This window comes from Brassica rapa, chromosome A06, assembly GCF_000309985.2.
Source record: "Brassica rapa cultivar Chiifu-401-42 chromosome A06, CAAS_Brap_v3.01, whole genome shotgun sequence".
NCBI lineage: Eukaryota > Viridiplantae > Streptophyta > Magnoliopsida > Brassicales > Brassicaceae > Brassica > Brassica rapa.
Window position 1 is genome coordinate 29000271 of NC_024800.2, and position 18832 is coordinate 29019102.

Below are 18832 nucleotides of genomic sequence, written 5' to 3' on the forward strand. Positions count from 1 at the left end.
ACCTTTGTTCTTGGTCGTAAAAGGTTAGGGACAAAGAACATGTTAAGTCTCACGATCGTTCATTTTTTTTTTGTTAAAAAAAGTCTCACGATCTTGAGCTTCCCATCTTTGTTAACTTTTGACGTTACTCTTCGTAATTCATGGGGTCGGCCATAATGCAGATTAGTTATATATGAATAATCCCTTAGAAATATTACAACATTGTTTTGTAGTCAGAATGAAATTCAGAATATTTAGAAAAATAGATTGATTCATCTTAATTTATATTATATTTTTTATTAAACTAACTACCACATTGATAAATAGTGTACAAAAAAATATTCTCGTATTTTCCTTAAATAAAAATTACGGAATTACCTAATATGATTAACATATATATGAAAATTAATGAGTTGAATAATTAATATTTGATAATATTTTTTTTGTATCTTAGCTCTTTTTTTGTTTAATTTAATATTATTAAAATATATTAAACAATAACATTAACCATATAATAAGAATTTTTTTTCTTATATGTTATATTTTGATATTTTAAAAAATGACTATAAATTACTAAAATCGTTAAATGTCTCATACTAAAATTTTGTGATCAATGTTTTAATTTTTTCTAATAACAAGATACAAATAATCATAAATCGTATGAATATAAAGTCTCATTTAATAGATATTTATATTAAATATTAATATAATTTAAAATTAAACGATATGGTATATAAACATACATAAATATGTCAATTTCTAAATTTGTGTTGAAAAAGTACTGAAACCTTAATATTTTAATTTTGAAATTTGTATCGCACATTAGAAATTTTGTATTTATTATATGAGTATAAATTCTCAATAATAAATATTTATATTAAAATATACTATATATATGTCTATGTCATTGATATTTAGTTATATACCATACAAAATAAATAAAATGATTGTTTTGATTTATTTACCAAAAAAATATCTTAAATAAACAAAAGGTGTTATTTTTGTTTATGTGATTACTATAATTTAATTATATACATAATACATAAATAAACATAAAATAAATTACAATATATAAAAAACATTATTATATATAATGTTCATTGTGCACGTCTTAATCTAGTAAGATAATAAAGTGAATGACAAACTTTTTTTATTGGTAAAAAGCGAAGCACTTATCTGGGGTACTATTTCTCTAAATGAACTCGCTATTTCAAGTATTTGTGATATTTGATAATTAAAAGTATCCTGTTTAGAACAAATTGTACGTACTTTTATGGTACTTGCCACTAAAAAAAATTCAGTCATTTACCTAGCTAATGTCTTTTTTTTTTATGTTCATGGTCATTTAATACATTAGTAGTAGTACCTAGCATGATAGTATTTTAAGCAACGCTAATTACATGAGTCATACGTAACTCTGCAACACTACAAAGGTTAGTATTTGATCTGGAGACGATTATTGGGAGTTGCATCCGAAATGTATCACATCAAGCAACAAGTGAAACAGAATAATGGTTTTGCCTCTTATCAACCACAGAAATGGAGAGAGGAGAGAGACCGGGGTCGTTGTCAGGGAGAGAGGCTAGCATGTTCTGCGAACGTGATTTGTTGGGGAAAAAATTTGAGTGAGAAAGAAAGAGAAGAGGATTGGAGAGAAAATTTACGAATCTTTGAAGGGACAATTTCGCCTTACGGAATGAAAAGGACACGTCTTTCGTCTCGACCAAGCACATGAAAGCCCCCATGTTACTCTTGGCTCCTCCTCCTTCCCTAAAACTGTCCTCTTTTGTACAACTTTCCGTTTTTACAGAGCCATGCACCTTTCTCTTTATTACTGATTTTACTTAGAACTAAATCTGTCTGCTCACTTTAGGAAATTCCTGAATCTCCATTTTCTACTTTTGCGGCCAGAAATCGAGAACCCTTTAAAAGCTGTCCTGTTTGTACAACTCTGTTTCTTTTCTTTCCAATGTCCCGGGTGTTATAGCTTGTTCAAAAACACTTTTTATTTCTACTTTTCTCAAATCGAAAATTTCATTATCGTCTGCATAATATAAATAAATGAACTCTAAAAATGTTTAAACACACTTTTAGTGCATATTTATTCAAAATTATGTCAAATCAAGTAATAAGAAGGAAAGTTCGATGTACGTTTTTGTTTAGGAAGTGACTGAATCTAATTTCTATTTTCACGTGAAAGAGAAACCATGAGCTATGTTTCTAAGTCAAGAAAAACAAAGGTGGCAAGATCTGAAGTGAAATGTAGGGTCTTTTCATCACATGGGCTGCAGCAAACTTGGACCCTGGAGAGATAAGAAATTATGATGAGATCATATTGGCTTAATTTTCTTGTACGATGATCAACAGTTGAATTTCAAAAGGGTTACCATCAGGGAAAAAGAAAGACAGAGTGGCACCTAGAGAAAACGATCGAGATGGCAAAAGATATGACTAAGCTTTCATTAGCCATCGATTCATTTGTCTACTAAATGGGAGTTGAGGTAGGGTTTTGAGGTCGTATTCCAACTTAATTCGGCATGTGAGGATTCATACTTGTATATCTTTTTTAATGAGGCTTAATTTTTCCTTCAAGTCCAGGCCCCCCCATTTGCAACATTTGAATCTTTTTACTATTTAGAGGACAAATAATTACACGACAAACTGGACGTTAACAGTTTCACATGGAAAAATGTATAAAATCCAATGGATGTAAGAAAATGTCTAATTTTTTTTACAAGTCAATTTATGTGAGTTGAATTTTTATGGTTTGAATGACATTAAAAATAGATTCACAACTAGCAAGGTTAAAAACAAACTTGTCCTTTTTAACCTTAAATGCAGGGTTTTTTTTTTGGAGGGGGGGTAAAAAGTAAATATCATATTAATGAAAATTTATTAAACGTAGGGTTGAGTGACATCATTATAAGAAAAGAATAACATGGTTAACGATATGATATTCGCTATATACAAGTTAAAATAACGTTAAAGGTATGTTAACAATAGGATTAATAAGACGTAAAAGTTCAATAATATAAATCAAATAAGGACTAGAATACATTAATCTATACTTAAGAAGGTATGCACCCGCCCATCGTAACCCATTTGACCTGCTAGCAGAACCGAACTAATCGACAGGTTACCCCATTTACACGTCTCTAGTGACACAACTAACTGTCGCTGTCATTTAGCAAAAAAAAACTAACTGTCGTTGTCGGAAGGAAAACCAAGAGTGATATATTTCTTTTTGGGAAATTGGGACTTATAGCCATGAAAAAAACGTTAGTTAGAGGACTAGCGCTTTACCCTAACGGATCGATACACGCCGTGATATATACATAATATTACTGTAAGACCCTCTTTAATTTACCGGCTCACCTGCTATGAAAAAAAATGAAAAATCATTTTCTTTTAACCTCTAAGTAAATTGTGTCTCTTCCCTTTCCACACAACCTCTATACCCACTTTCTTCATCTACGGTTCTTCCCCTTCCATACGCTTCTCTCGCAAATCTCCTTCACCCGCTCGCCTCCGTCTCCGTCGTTCTCGCTTCAGATCGTCTCCGTCTTCTATTTTGCTTCTCGGTTCTCTCCATCTTCGCTAACGCATTACAGTGTCGGCGGAGCTAAGTAAAACCGCTGGTGTCTTCAACTTCATATCACCGCGGGGTTCTCAATTCTCTGCCACGACCGTAAGTTCTTGCCTCCTTATGCTTCTTCTCTGTTTCTCTGTTTTGATGATTCTATCTCGTCAAAATTAAGGTTTTTACTAGTTCTCTGTATCATCGTGAAGGAACCAATAACAGATCGTATGAAGCTGTTTATACTACTATTGCTCGGAATTATCCATTTCAAATGACATAGTATTCGGGAATCACTCAACCATTTTTTGTAGTATACTATATCCTGTCATATCATGGTATGTATTTTCATTTTAGGTTTCCACTTCGAATGACATAGTAATCAGGAATCACTTACCCATGATATTTAGTAAACTATAAGTTTGCAATTGCTTGATTTGCTACCGGTGATTCTGTGTTGTTTGAGTAGTATGTGCATGTTCAAAAGAACTGGCCTCAACCATTATGTGTAGTTTTGGTGTGGTTTGATTAGTAAGTTTGTCATGTCCGTTTTGTTGTTCATTTAATTAACAAGTGGAATAGAATTCAGCTACACTAACAAGACAAATAGTATACATGTCAAATTATTCCATTTCATCTCAAATAGTAAAGCTCCTAATACTATTTTCCATTCTTCTATCGGTTCACCATCCTCCTAGTCTTTCATATGTACTTGTTTTCATTAATTTTTGTTAAGTGTTTAATGTCATGTGTAGGTTTACCACTCTCCCATTAGATTTGTATCCAAGTGACGTATATAGTATATGGAATGGAAAATGTCCACCAGAATATACATGTCACTACAAGCTTTGTATATAAGTTTACCATAGATTTCGCTTTCCTGTGCTGGATTGGGGTTTATATTTTCCTATCTTGGGTTTAGTATTTGATGTCAAGTGTTCTATTATCATACCCCTTATCTTTCTATTTGATTTTGCTCATGAAGCGTCTACATACATATGTCCCCTATTATGCCAGGCGAGTTTTATTCAAAAAGGTTTGGGTTCCATTAACTAGGTTTTGGGGTTTACATTCCCCTGACTTGGCTTTAGTGTTTACTCTCAAGTATAGTTTTAACACTCCCTCGTAATGAAGCATCTAAATACATATGTCCCCTATTATGCCATGTGGATTTAATTACAAAAAGGTTTTGGTTCCGTTTACTATGTCTTGGGGTTTATATTCCCCCAACTTGGGTTTAGTGATTACTCTCAAGCGTAGTTTTAACAGGCCCTCATTAAATTTGTTTCCACCTAACATAGTATACTGTAAATGGAATGAAATGAATATAAAACTATATAACTATCAGAATAGGATTTGGGGTTTATATTTCCCCTAACTTGGGTTTAGTGATTACTTTGTCCCCTATTATGCCAAGTGGGTTTAATTAGAAAAATGTTTGGGTTCCGTTTACTATGTCTTGGGGTTTATATTCCCCTAACTTGGGTTTAGTGATTACTCTTAAGCCTAGTTTTAACAAGCCCTCATTAAACTTGTTTCCACCTCACATAGTATACTGTATGTGGAATGTAATGAATATAAAACTATATAACTATTTTGGATGGCAGAAGAAAGCTTTGATTGAAGCTAGAAACGAAATTTGGGAGAAAAACAAAATTATTGCACAATTGAAGAAGACAATTGCTGAGCTTAGTAGTGATTTGGTCAAGAAAGAAGAGATAGAAGAAGACATAATTAACTGCTTTCTTAAGATGTAATGATCTTATTGTAATGTTTAAGCGATATTATTGTAGTGCTTACGACATGTCTTGGTCGGGACTTCTTTGTAGTTCCTATAATATCGACTAGTTTTTAATTGAAGAAATCATGTTTCCTTTGTCGTAGGGTGAAGGTGAATGCAAATCTCCTTTACCTTTGTATATAATCTAGCTCATTAGGAATGTAAATACAAGTCTCCCATCTCCATTATATTATTTAGATATATGTATATATGATATACTATACAGTTACTATTTGATTAACATGGCTTATATAAGGTTGAATTGTAGTTCGGATCGAATATAAATGATTAAGTGATAGAAATGTACATAACATACACTATACTATGTGGAATATAACTACCTTCTATTGCAAATTTATTGCACTAACTACATCATCACAGACGAGCTGTAACCCACAATTGCAAATTTATTGCACTAACGACATCATCACCTTTCTCCAACCGCACACTTCACCGTCTTCGGTTGTGATTATTTTAGTAAATATAAACTTATCTATATCCGATAGAATGGAAAATATTCTCATATGACATGGCGGTGACAAACTTTAAACTATTGTTATACTATGTGTATTCTATTTGAAGTGGAACTATTTCTATATTTTGGCATCAGCATTACGATCCATGCATTCTCTGTTTGTAACGTTCTTTCTTTTACACTTCTGTTTTTTTATATTTTCATCTCTCTAGAATGTTTTCCTTCCTTTCATTTTTATTTCAGGCGTTGCCAAAATACTCTCATTGTTACTATGGGTCAGTAAATCACCACGTCGTTTACTTTAGTTAAAGGAACTGGAAACCTGTTCTCTACAAGGATATAACCGGCTAGTAAGATGGTAAAAAGACAGTGAGTACATTATGTCAACATCATGGCTACTCTCTTAATTTCCATCTCAAATATGGCTATTGCTGCAATAAGCCCTTTCTTTTTGTCAACAACCAAGTGTTAAGTACTAACAAAAAGGGCGAAAAAGAAGCATCAGAATTAAGGAGCGCATGTCAGGGATAGAGGCGTTGAATTTATGGGCTTGGGCTTCTATTTAAAATACGTCTGGGCCTATATAATCACGAGTGTGTATTATTAATTGTTTATTTTTTATGAAAAAAAGTAAAAAAAAAAAATCAAATCAAATCTGAATTTTCTCTACTATTTATTTGAGTAATGGGAACCTTGTACTACAAAAGACTATGATTACACCCAACGCCATTTTTTGAAATTCATCGAATCTGAGATGTGTCGATGAAGAATAAAGATTCATGGCACAGTATGGTTAAGCCAGTGCCGGCTCTTGCCACGTGCACAAGGCACATTTGCATAGGATGATCATACCCAAACTCTTCTTCTGATTTACTCAGCAGTTTTTGAAACAAAGGCTGGTTCAAATATGAAACTGGGACAACATATCTCTTCTTCGTGTCATCATTCTCTCCAACATAAACCGCCATGAATCCTCTTGGTATCGAAGACGATTTACTCTGCATTGATTGCTTACCACCCAAGAAACTTCTCAGAAAAGCTATTTTGTGAGTTATGTTTTCTTGAAGCTTAACGAGTTTGAAGCTAAAAGTGTTTCTTGATTTTGCAAAGTGCTTTGAGAATTTTTTTTTAGATTTTTTTATAGTTTGTGTATCATAAGGATTATCTGTCACTTATTATATAAACGAATATACAAAAGAAATAATCAGAAATTAAGTATTTTTCTTTATTTTAAGAGGGTTTTCTCATTACAAAGCTCATGGTTTTGGGTTCAAGATACTAAACCAAGAATAAATCAATAACTGGTGTCTGAGAAGTTAGCGTCTAATTATGTCCTACATGATGACTTCATTGGGGCGTATTTGTCTCAAGGATGCCACATGCCAAATCTCTCTATAGACTATGTAGGGACTGGAAGTTGTGTACCTAAAGAACCATAAGTCTCTATCACTGATCAAGTCTTAGCTTCTTCGTAATGATATCAAAAAGACAGGACCACATGACACTGTTATATTATATACAAGCCAAAATCACAAAATGTCTTCAAAAAATTTATGTGGCAGGAATTGAAAATTTGACTAGTTATAATGTCTATCTAACTAACAAGTGGTCATGTTGATTTGTGTCTTCACATCAGAAATCATGAATCTGATCACCAGCGGTCCCTTAGGTATGATGCAGTGGTCCGGCAAAGCCATGTGCTTGTTGGTGTTAATCTATGAGTTGAAACTTCTCTAATCCAATAAAAGGTTATCTTCTCATAATGCTCTTATCTATATATATACTTATCACTGGGTCCTCTAAACTCAACAAGTTCTCACGTTCTGCAGTAAAGCATTAAGACTTTCAATACAAAGAAACAAAGACAATCCATGGCGATCAGGGTTCCTCGCATGCTACAATCATCAAAGCAGATTCTACGTCAAACAAAACTGTTTTCATCTTCCTCCTCCTCTAGCTATCTTGAAGTTCCAAAAGGCTACTTAGCGGTTTACGTAGGAGAAAGAAAGATGAAGAGATTTGTAGTTCCCATCTCGTACTTGAACCAACCTTCATTTCAAGATCTCCTAAGAAGGGCAGAGGAAGAATTTGGATTTGATCATCCAATGGGGGGCCTCACTATTCCTTGCAGTGAAGAAACCTTTATCAATCTTGCTTCTCGCCTCAACTGATCAAGACTCACTCAAATAACCTTTTCACAATGATTTTGTACATTTCTTTCAGATATTAGTTTTCTTCAAGAGATGAGATGACATCTCTCCTTGAAAGTGAAACAGAGACAGTGTAACACTCTTTTTCCTCACTTAAAAAGTGAGTTGACTCAAATCTAATCAAATATTAATTTCAGTTATTCAGACAAACTCAGTGTTGGAATTATAATTTGAAGTTTTTGCGTTATGTCCTACAGAAGAAGAACTATCTGAAACCATTGTACTGTGTGTGAAAAAGGTAGGCCTTGAAGGTTCTGAAAGAGCAAGAGTATGTCCATCTAACATCAGAAGAACCGAAGCCATGCTTGGCCTCTCTGAAACTTTATCTTGGACACAAAGAAGACCAATGTTTATGCATCTCAGGATCATGTTCGATGAATGACTTGACATTGTCATCAAAACCTTGTCCACAAGATTCAAGGCAATACCTTCCTTCCAATTTTTCCATGCCTAAACCAAAATTATTAGTAACCCAAGGTTGTTAATGAAACAATATGTGATCATAGTTCTTTTGTTTTTTTTTTTCCAATATAATAAAAAAAAAATACTTACGAAGGTAAGGAGGCCTTCCATGCTGTCCTCATCGCTGAAACAGCTGTTTTTCTTACCACTGATGATCTCAAGAACCAAAACACCGAAACTGTAAACATCTGTTTTAAACGAGAACTGTCCGTGCATTACATACTCCGGAGCCATATATCCACTGTTTAAAACCAAATGACTTAAATCAGAATCGAATTTAATGTGTTGAAATGCTTTTTATGATACTTACAAAGTCCCTACGACCTTATTCGTGTAGCGTTGAGTAGTGTGGTCGATATCAAATAGCCTTGCCAGTCCGAAATCTGCAATTTTCGGGGTCATTTCCTCGTCTAGCAGTATGTTACTAGCTTTAAGATCACGGTGAATGATCCGGAGACGAGAGTCTTGATGAAGATAAAGAAGCCCCCTAGCTACACCTCCAATAATTTTGTATCTAACTTCCCAATCCAGTTCCTTACCATGGATAGGATCTGTAAACATACTCAAACACGTGAGAAAGAACAAGAATAAGCATCCAAGAAATTGGTGATAGTGAATAAATTTGGTACCGAAGATGAACTTGTCGAGACTGGTGTGTGGGAGGTACTCGTAGACGAGAAGCCTTTCAGTTCCATCTATTGAGTAGCCTAAGAGCTTGACGAGGTTACGATGTTGAAGCTTTGCCACCAATAAGAACTCGTTCTTAAATTCGATTTCTCCTTGTTGTGCATTTTCCGACAACCTTTTCACCGCTATTTCTTGTCCATCCGAAAGCACACCCTAATGATCATTATAACACATTTAAAAAAAATAATAATAATAAAAATGATAGCTAGATTTACTAAAATGTATATGATAATAGTTTCTTCTTCTCCTTAAGACACCTTATAAACTGCTCCAAATCCTCCTTCTCCAAGTTTGTTTTCCACTGAAAAATGACTTGTGGCTTCTTGTAACATAGTGAAATCAAATCTCATTGAATCTGTGCTAATGTCTTCTTCATATGTATGTGATGTCAGGGAAAAAAAAATCCAGGTTAGATAGAAGCCAAACATTCAGAGTAAATTTGAAAGAAACAGAGGAAACAAGTCAGAACAGAGTAAATAACAAAATATAAAACAGAGTAAACAGAGCACAAAAGTACTATCCCCTATTCTTAGCTTTACCTTCAAGGTTTCGCTCTTCGCTAGTTGTCCTCCTCTTTAATTTCTTCTTCCTCGATCTTAGGTAAACGACTAAGAATGCGATAAATAAGACAAAAACAGCAGCTGAAACAGCAGCAAAGATCAAAGCTTTATGAGGTACACCTCTGTTTTTATCCCCTGAACAAAGAAAAAAAAAAGAAAAAGAACGGTTAATTAGCTAAAATGATCAAAATTTGGCTTACTGTAACAAACTCATATCTCCTCATTTACTACAAAACATGCTCAACAGTCTGATTTTAAATCCTAGAGTTCAAATTCATAGCAAGTGACATGCCTTGTTCAACACTTGTCGTCTCATTCCGTTGAGTCCCAGTTGGCGGCGTAGCAGGCACTGAGCTTGGCTCATTAGTGGTGTCCACTGGATCATAGAATCTCCATGGAGCATAAGCCACCATACAGCTAGGAGACAAGACATAACTACCCATTTTCATATCACAACAGCTCGGAATCTTTGCGATACCCTGAGATAAACAATACGTGCAATCTTGTTCCGATATATCCGCCGTGCACTGGACCATCCCGTACAATGTCTGAAACGATGGCCCGTTCGTTTCTCCGACCACAAAGTTCTTCCTTCTCCGACCAATCACGGATACTCTGTCTTTAAGCCCTTCGAGTAAACCCCTTAATGATTTCTCCCAACGGTCGCGATCTCCTGTGAAGTTTCTTGTCCCGGAGATGCTTGTTTGAGGATAAATCTCAAGTATTTTGAAAAGCGTCCGGTTCGAGTACCTAACCGTACATTTGTCGTACCAGATAACCGCCTCTTTCTGAACCGGACACAATGTGACAAGTCTTTTTCCAGCCATTGCGAGACAGTTGGTGCAATCTTCAGGTTTGACGTCGCCTCTACAGTGTAAGATTGAGTTGACTTTTCCATCTGAGTCTCCGAGTGAGATGTTGTAGAATCCGTTGTCGTTATGCCGGAGAGATGATAGAGAAGAGATGAGACGGTTGAGGTTGACGGCGTAAGGGGTGTTAACGGTGAAGTTGCCTGTGACGTTTGAGCATATTTGTTTTAACGGCACCGGTTGTGACTGAACGGTGAGGCATTGGATTTGGATTAAGACTGAGATCAGAGGGAGAAGAAAAAGAGAGAATATTTGGATCATTTTCTGTTAAATCATTTGTCTTAGATTGTTAGAAGGGAGTTAACACGCCATTATGCGTTGACCTTGATTATGTTAGTTTCTTAGATTTTTTTTATTTTGGTTTAAATGTAAGCTAGGCTGTTATGAAATGCGACAATTATTCATAGAATTATAGGATTACTGGGTTGGTCAACAAATAAAAATTACTTGTTAAATAGCATGTTGTGAAAGTTCCCCTGGATTGTAATGTTGGAAGGAAAATAGTTCAGTATTCAGGCAGCGTCAGAATAAAAATAAATGTAATTTACTTGCATTCATTTTCCTTTCTCTGAAACCACTTTTTAAACAATAATAAAGAGAGAGACAGGGTTGAGTAATATACAAACGGCTTATAAATCTAACGACTTCAAAAATGTTTCATGTTAAGTGATCATTGTGAATAGGATTTAAAGAAGCTGAGAAGTGATAGTGATGAAATTATCTTCAGAAAAATGGGCTTTGCAAGAGTGGGACATGCAGAAGAAGAGCTCACATGGTTCTGTCTCGCAGCTGCTAAAACTGAGAGCTGAATACGGATTGTACCTGAAGATCATCATGGTGCGCTAGAAGACTAACAACTTTAAGCACACTTCACATGAGATTTTCCATGATATTTTGACACACATACATTTAAATGGTAGATAGTCTGGGAAGTGGGCCGGCCATTAAACATATGACAGAAGCCTAGTTACTACCAATGGGTTACTACACAAAGTTCTTCTGACTAAACCTTAACGGCAATGTGAATTTGTATCAAAGAGACGTTTGGGCTTGTTTTGTGATATGGGCCTTCGTATAAGCCCAGTAGCATTATCCTGCAAACTGTTGAGAATGAGATGTCAGTAAAGAGATACAGGGTCCATTCTCTCTGTTACAGCAATACTGTGTGGCGTAGCTGCACATCGTGCCGTTTCTAGCTTTAATAAACACGATGTTTGTCTCTTTTGCGGCGCAAACTGTGAAGCGTTCATTTCTCTTGAATTTCCACGAAGTTAAAATTGTTCTTAGATTCATTGTGCAAACTCAAAGTAAGTATAACATGCAATTTTATCCCATAAACTTTTGAAATCCCATGTGAAAATATTTGGATCGAAATATACATATTAATATATAACGTATCTAGTTATAGCTACTTGAACTGTGACCGCCCTAGCCGTTTGCTCTCAGGCACGAACATCGAGGAGGGTCTTCAAGCTTTACTTTCCGGCGCCGGCAAAGGCGGTTCTCGCCGGCGCTGGGATACACCGATGGCCATCGTGATCTTCTTCATCGTCATGCTACTCTCGATCTCTGTCACCTACTTCGCTCCAGTCTTCAAGCTTCTTCTACGCGACGGAGGGACATTACGGCTTCCACACCGGCGACTGAATAGACGACACCTAACATCTATGTCGGGTGCTCTCTCTCTTTGGTTGATGGTCTCTGGTCCGGAAGTTCCCTCACTTCCTCTCAGTCCCACCGCTGCTACAACGTCTCTCCCAGATCTGCTCCCGACGGCGCCTGAGAAGACCTATGCCTCCTTAGTCTGCGGTCTTGAAACCATTAGAGTCATATCTGAAACCAGTGCCTGTCGGAGAGCTCACCCAGACACCTCCGCTGCAACCATTAATCGTCTTACACGGTTGTCTCCTCTTGCTGGCAGATCCGACAACTCCATGTCGCAAATCTGGTACGACGGATCACCAACACCAAAACGGAATCTGGAACCAACACATCACCTATGCTCGGTCGCTTCCCCTGTAACCGGTTATCGTAGCTCCCCTTCCGCTGTCACAACACTCACCTCATCTCACCAACAACTCGCCTTCCTCCCACCGCAGCTACCGCAATCGCCACAACGAGATCTCATAACAGATCTAAACGCTCGATCACACAAGAAAGATGTCGATGCCATGTTGCTACGTTTTGATTTGAGTAAGTCTCCTTGGTTCTGGTACGGTAATGCCAAAGTCCAAAGGCTTGGATCATTTAAAACCTCTGCTCTATCATCACATCTCATCATATTCAGCGTGTCTGCGAAGGTGAACTCGGCTTCAAAGTCAAAATTGTCAATCGATTCTGCCACTGTTGCACATCAGCCAAAGGTCCAATTCATACACCTATCTCTGCTTGTCATTGTTTGTTTGGGGAAGTCGATGCTCGCCATCACTACCAACGAGCCAATAACTGTCACGATGAGCCTCTTCTTTTCGGTTATGGCATCCTTTGCTCTTCCGGATGAGGTCTCTAGAACCGGAGTTTATGGTTCAACTCTCTCTGACCAAGCTACTCTAATGAAGTCTCTGACTTCGGCTGCTCAAGCTCCGACAATGGTAACCATGCTGTTTGTTTCACTGTTAAATTCACCAATGGAATCGGAGAAGAAAAGAATTTCAACTGCCTCACTATCTCGCTTATCGATCTTTTTGCTACTCGGATGTATTGAGATTCACATAGTCTCCCGGGGCAACATAGACGGTTGTAGAGCTGTTTTCTTTCGTTTGACGGGTGCGCTAGCCTCAGTTGGTTTCCCACTCCTCTTCAAACCCCTTTCACTAGGGTATTTCAACGTCTTTTCAGACTATCTAAAGCTCTTTCGAGCTGTGGTTTCAAGGATTCAAGTGAAGATTATCTGCGGATCTCTCTACTTCGAGCTAGTCTCTCCTTGTAACACTTCTATCTTAGGTTTTATTGTTTCCGTGTTATTGTTGTTCATCTTACCGTCGAGCATACCTCCGGTTATAAATGTTGTAACGCCTTAAGTTTGAATTAATGAAATTTGTGACAAAAAAAAAAAAAGAACTGTGACCAAGTTCTAGATTTTGCTATCTTTATAAACAAAAGTTTCCTCTCCTTTTGTAAAAGATGGTGTAGTCACTTTTTGTAGTTCGTACCAAAAAGGAAGATGTTAGGGATTATGTCCTTTTACCTTTGCTTTCTTGTTAAGATTATTACGAATCTATCATACATCCGAGAAAGTGTATCGTAACAACTCTCCCCAACTTCTAACTATTAGGTCTACATCTACATCTGGTTGAAGGATCGAAGGCGAAATGATTTGAAGTTTACATCTATTTTACAAAAGGTTATATTAAGTTTTTATATGTTTGGTGAAATCAAAGATAATGACAATGTTTAGGTTTATGATGAATAGTGTGTATACATGTAAATGGACCGCCCAATCCGTAGATAGCCGAACTATAGCCAGCCGGCTTTGACTTGGTGGTGGCCAAATGGCACCGTCCTGGAGTTTTGCGCCAGCACAGAGACGCCGACCAATGACGCAAGAACACATAAAGATATATTATCAACAAGTGTCCCCATGACTTTCATACGACAGCCACGTCATCACAGATTTAAAGGCTGAGGGACTCTTGTCAGAATATTTAGATCCATCAGATATGTGCCACGTGTTGAATTTACACTGGTTTATCAGTACGGAAAGGGTCTTCTCTTCAACCATTTTTGCGATATTATATCACGACCTGGTTACTGATAAGTGATAACATTTTTAACCCCGATAATAATAGGCCGGAATGCTTTCACAAAAATATTATTGCCCGTATGATACGGACCACAAAGTAGATTAGGTGGTCGAGATTGTTTGATGTTCCACTTCTGCTTTACGGGGTTTGCGTAGTTCGTCGGTCACTATGTACAATACGTCATGATCGGGTATTTTAATGATTTTTTGACCTATTGTTGAGACGCATCACATTTTTTGTCAGCTAATATAATTAATTACAAGTCTTCAAAAGAAAATAAAAGTTCATATAGCCAAATATTAGTTTGAAAAGGCTAATAAAAAGGAACCGACTATTGATTAAAAAGACACAAGCATTATGACTAAACATCGTCTTCTTTATGATCTTCTTGTCGGTTACTGAAGTCAAATTCCGAACCTAACATGCCCCATGGGTAACGAAATTTTAATTCATCCAAACCAATGTATTACATTCAAGGATGTTGTGTTTAGACTTATTTCGTCTATATTCTCTCTTTAATCATAAGAATAAATACAACCATGTTGCAAGAAAGGACAAATGCAAACGGAAGTTCAATGGATATTAGTTAGCCTTTAATAAAATTTTAATACTAAGGTGGGAGAAAAAAGCCAAAACGATTTCAGAGTTATATAGTGTAGCTAGGGATGTATGGTTAATATATGTTTAGTGGTGACGACGAATCCACAATATAAAGTGACCACACATTATATAAATCAAGTCATAAATAGCAAGGATTTTTAAAAATTATGTATTAGATTTATCAATTAACAACTAGTAATATTTTTCGCATATAAAGAACAGGCAAGCCCGAGCCAAAGCAGAACACAGCACACTTGGAGTTAAAGAAAAAGAGTTCTTCTTTTCGTGTGTCAATTTTCTCTTCTTCCTTTCTCGTGCTTTCCTCACGAGATCTCTCACAAGACTCTCACGTTAAAATAATAGAAAAGAAAAAGGTAAAAAAAGAAGGAATCCATAAATGGACATGAGAAGCAACAACCACCAGCAACAACAGCAACAGGTACTTGATGGGTCGGACATAGTCGAGCTGGTCGAAAACGAAAAAGTCTTCGACAAGTTTGTGGAACAAAAGTTTCAACAGTTGGATCAAGACGAAGATGGTAAGCTCTCCGTGAAAGAGCTACAGCCTGCCGTTGCTGATATCGGCGCCGCTCTTGGTTTGCCTGCGCAGGGCACTTCTCCTGACTCCGATCACATCTACTCAGAGGTGAACCATTTATAATTTCTCGGTTTATATAGTTTTAATATTCGTGACATATGGTCCGGCTAATTTGCACATAACTGACATTAATCTAGTAGTTGTTATTTTTCTCTATGTTAATGATCTTGCTCGTAGTTTGATCGTGTAATCTTCGATTTTATCCGATAATCGTATATTTTATACAACTAAAAATGGTTTCTTTTCTTGGGCCGCTTACAACTTAAAATGTTACATCTAATAGCCATATAGTTTCTTTATTGTCTTGGAATTGTCATACTTATTACGTAGACTATTATATTACTGACAAAAAGTTTAAATGGAATCTCAGAATTTTACTATAGTTGTATAAGTTATCTTCTTGACATATGTGTAGGGTTTGGTGGTTACATTTTATTTTATTTTTGCGTTGAGTGATAGGTGAAAAAATAAATTAAAGCAGATGTTTTAATAATGGTAAATAACTTTGGTCGGTGACCCTATCCTAGATCATATCTCAAGTTAGCCCCTCGTGTCGCTCTCTTCGCTGCCGTCTCATGCTAGGAACATCGCTTTTTGAATCCTCACCTACTTATTCTTAACTACTGTATTAAACATTAATCAACTGGCTGTTATAATATATTGCGTATTTGATACGTCATATAGAAGCTTTCGTTCGTGTCACCAATATTTTTCGACTTACATTTCGTAAAAAAATTCAAAAAAATTCAAATACAGCTTTTTAATAACGAAAACCCTAGTTTATATCAATTTTCCCATGTGTTCCAAATAATTCAATAACACACAAGAAGAAAAATACAGACCCTTGTTTTCTATAGATGTGTGAACCAAAACCAAAAAGATAACTTCTATTTACCGACATGGAATCTTGAACCTACATTAAATATGGTAAACCTACCTCGTGTTTCGCATGAATCACGTTGATTAATCGATTAGACCAAAGAGGACTTTGAATAAATACATAATTGTGTAGTTCGTAGTCATTCACTAATTAAGATTCGCTTATTGAAAAAACATATCCAAGTAAAACCAAATTCGAATCCCATCTTTCTCTCATTGGATTTAGATCAATACTCAATTATTTATCGTTAGGTTTTGTTTTTGGTGTATTTAAAGAGTAGACAACGAGATCAAAGCATTAAGCTTCTATCTGTCTCGTCCGTACATTTATTTCATCATTTTGTAACGTTATAATAAACTATTACAGGTCTTAAACGAATTCACTCATGGAAGTCAAGAGAAAGTGAGCAAGACAGAGTTCAAAGAAGTGTTGTCAGATATTTTGTTGGGCATGGCTGCTGGTTTAAAACGCGACCCCATCGTCATCCTCAGGATGGACGGTGAGGATCTGTCGGAGTTTATCCACAGCCCTGGATACGAAGCTGAGATCGTCTCCATCTACTTCTCAGCGCTGTCTGGCTGCGAGGAAGCATCGCTCCGTGATTGCATCGCCAAAGCTCTCCAGTCACTTTCTGTTGATCATGGAATGCCTCCTCCTAACGATCCATGGGTACTTAATTACTTTAGTTTATATATATTACTTATTTTTTGAACTAATTGTGGTTTTAACTTCGATGTCAAAAAAAAAAAAAGAACTGTGGTTTAAACTCCTTTTTCATATACTTTTAAATGTACAGCGTATATTTAGCATAAAAATACTTGATTCACCCAAAATCCTAAATTAAAATATAATAAGCAACGTATATTGAGACCAATGAGCCTGTCTAAAAAGCTAAGTTATTGTTTCAGGTAATAAGCAACATTGTCGAACCGATCGTTGAATCTTGTCTTGATGAGGAAGATAAGAGAGAGAAGTGTGTGTCCCAGGAGAGATTCTTGGAAGCATTCAAGAGAGTCGTGGAGAGAGTGGCTCAACGTCTCAATGAACAGCCCGTGATCGTGGCCCACAGCGAAAACACCTTCGATGGGAGCGGCATCAGGAGGCTCCTGTCCAATAAATTCGAATTCGACAAGGTGAACTTTTATACATATATATGAACAAGAAGAGAAGTCTTGAAATGATGATATCACAAGCCATAACCCGGAATGTTTTGGTTGTACGTAGGCATTAAACGTTGCGTTGGAGATAATCCCAAAAGACCGTCATGGTAAGGTATCCAAAGAGTATCTTCGAGCTGTGCTCGACACTGTTGCACCATCTGCGACTTTACCACCATTAGGTGCAGTGTCCCAGGTAAACAATATATACCCCATCTAAATGTTTTGGAGTTGTCGATTGTTTTTGTGCGTGTACGTTCATGTTTGCATGTTATGGGCTTCTATTACTTTTTAAATTGAAATCACAACTAATGTTTAAGTGAATTTGTGTTACTGGTAGGAGATGCTTTTTATCAGTTATTCTTTTAGACTTTTAGTTGTAATTGCGGGTCTTCTAACGTGCAAATCATGCATAGATAAGTTAAAATTTGTAACGATATAAATGTTTAGTCTTGAGTGTTTTTATTTCAGCAACATGTTGATTAGATATTTTGTTGTGTGTTTGTTTGTTTGAAGATGGATGATATGATAAGGGAAGCGCTGAAGATGGTGAATGGAGATGATGGAAAGATGGTGAAGGAAGAGGAGTTTAAGAAAACAATGGCGGAGATATTGGGAAGTATAATGTTGCAGCTTGAGGGTAGTCCGATATCGGTCTCCTCTAACTCAGTGGTTCACGAGCCGCTCACCTCCGCCACCTTCCTGCCGGCGGCTCCGGCTGAAGCAGATGAGCCTTCTAATTAACTATAGTCGTTTTAAGTGGGGAGAAACAAGAACAAAAAACGTTATGGTTATGAGTTTTTACCCCCCTTTAAGTTTTTAAATATTTGAGGAAAACCAGATTTACTTTGGGATGTGTAAGAAAAAGGCCTCTCTTCATTTCTTTCTGATGATAAAGAGAAATGGGCGTTTTTTAGTACTGAATACATTCAAAGACTGTGGTTTCCTCGTATGGGAGTGGTGATTATATGCTCATGTGCCTTTGTCTTTAATTTCATCATGGAATGCAATGTTTTATTATGTTTTTTTCATTTTTTGTTATTTTCTGTCTTGAATCATGTATCTTAATTACGTTTACTCTGTCATGGGTCGCGGGCAATAATCTTTTACTCGAGTTTTTTTTTTCTTCTAATTTTAAAGCATTCACCATTATATATGTCATTATCATGTTCATTCGAGTAGCCAGAAATGTGTTATATGCTATGGTTTGAAAACAAATGCAAAAGGTTTGGGTGTAGAACTATAATTAACCGCG

General features: G+C 36.3%; 4 protein-coding genes across 7 annotated transcripts; 2 read left to right on the forward strand and 2 right to left on the reverse strand.

Annotated features, from left to right (window-relative positions):
• Positions 1–1300: 1300 nt before the first annotated feature.
• On the reverse strand, positions 1301–7508 carry LOC108872261 (auxin-responsive protein SAUR15). Its single transcript, XM_018659674.2, has 2 exons — positions 7415–7508; positions 1301–6982 (listed from the first exon to the last, which is right to left on the reverse strand). Exons 1-2 carry the CDS (start codon positions 7506–7508, stop codon positions 6552–6554), a joined length of 525 nt encoding a protein of 174 aa, XP_018515190.2. The 3' UTR covers positions 1301–6551.
• Positions 6981–8581, forward strand: LOC103828085 (auxin-induced protein X15). Its single transcript, XM_009103680.3, has 2 exons — positions 6981–8121; positions 8219–8581. Exon 1 carries the CDS (start codon positions 7683–7685, stop codon positions 7980–7982), a length of 300 nt encoding a protein of 99 aa, XP_009101928.1. The 5' UTR covers positions 6981–7682; the 3' UTR covers positions 7983–8121; positions 8219–8581.
• LOC103828084 (cysteine-rich receptor-like protein kinase 26) lies at positions 8104–11640 on the reverse strand. Of its 4 annotated transcripts, XM_009103679.3 has the most exons (7): positions 10023–10919; positions 9710–9865; positions 9428–9537; positions 9113–9323; positions 8794–9034; positions 8574–8724; positions 8104–8471 (listed from the first exon to the last, which is right to left on the reverse strand). In XM_009103679.3, the coding sequence occupies exons 1-7, from the start codon at positions 10858–10860 to the stop codon at positions 8163–8165; spliced, it is 2016 nt and encodes a 671-aa protein (XP_009101927.2). In that variant the 5' UTR covers positions 10861–10919; the 3' UTR covers positions 8104–8162. The 4 variants fall into 4 exon arrangements, 3 of the variants coding, with proteins under 3 accessions (XP_009101927.2, XP_009101926.2, XP_033129579.1); XM_009103678.3 differs by having other exon boundaries at positions 8794–9323; XR_004448668.1 differs by having other exon boundaries at positions 8385–8471; positions 8808–9323; positions 10023–11640.
• A 3490-nt stretch (positions 11641–15130) lies between these two features.
• Positions 15131–18695, forward strand: LOC103828086. Its single transcript, XM_009103681.3, has 5 exons — positions 15131–15588; positions 16787–17089; positions 17329–17553; positions 17645–17773; positions 18094–18695. The coding sequence occupies exons 1-5, from the start codon at positions 15340–15342 to the stop codon at positions 18319–18321; spliced, it is 1134 nt and encodes a 377-aa protein (XP_009101929.1). The 5' UTR covers positions 15131–15339; the 3' UTR covers positions 18322–18695.
• The last annotated feature ends 137 nt before the right edge of the window (positions 18696–18832 follow it).

Excerpts from the sequence above, each read along its gene's own strand:
- LOC108872261 (XM_018659674.2), bottom strand. The coding sequence starts at position 7,508 with ATGGCTTTGCCGGACCACTGCATCATACCTAAGGGACCGCTGGTGATC. Across the intron at positions 6,983-7,414 it reads ACAAATCAACATGACCACTT|TGACAGATAATCCTTATGAT; the intron begins GTTAGTTAGATA and ends TTATATAATAAG.
- LOC103828085 (XM_009103680.3), top strand. The coding sequence starts at position 7,683 with ATGGCGATCAGGGTTCCTCGCATGCTACAATCATCAAAGCAGATTCTA.
- LOC103828084 (XM_009103678.3), bottom strand. The coding sequence starts at position 10,860 with ATGATCCAAATATTCTCTCTTTTTCTTCTCCCTCTGATCTCAGTCTTA. Across the intron at positions 9,866-10,022 it reads GACGACAAGTGTTGAACAAG|GGGATAAAAACAGAGGTGTA; the intron begins GCATGTCACTTG and ends TTCTTTGTTCAG. Across the intron at positions 9,538-9,709 it reads CGAAGAGCGAAACCTTGAAG|ACATTAGCACAGATTCAATG; the intron begins GTAAAGCTAAGA and ends CATATGAAGAAG.
- LOC103828086 (XM_009103681.3), top strand. The coding sequence starts at position 15,340 with ATGGACATGAGAAGCAACAACCACCAGCAACAACAGCAACAGGTACTT. Across the intron at positions 17,090-17,328 it reads CTCCTCCTAACGATCCATGG|GTAATAAGCAACATTGTCGA; the intron begins GTACTTAATTAC and ends TTATTGTTTCAG. Across the intron at positions 17,554-17,644 it reads ATAAATTCGAATTCGACAAG|GCATTAAACGTTGCGTTGGA; the intron begins GTGAACTTTTAT and ends GGTTGTACGTAG.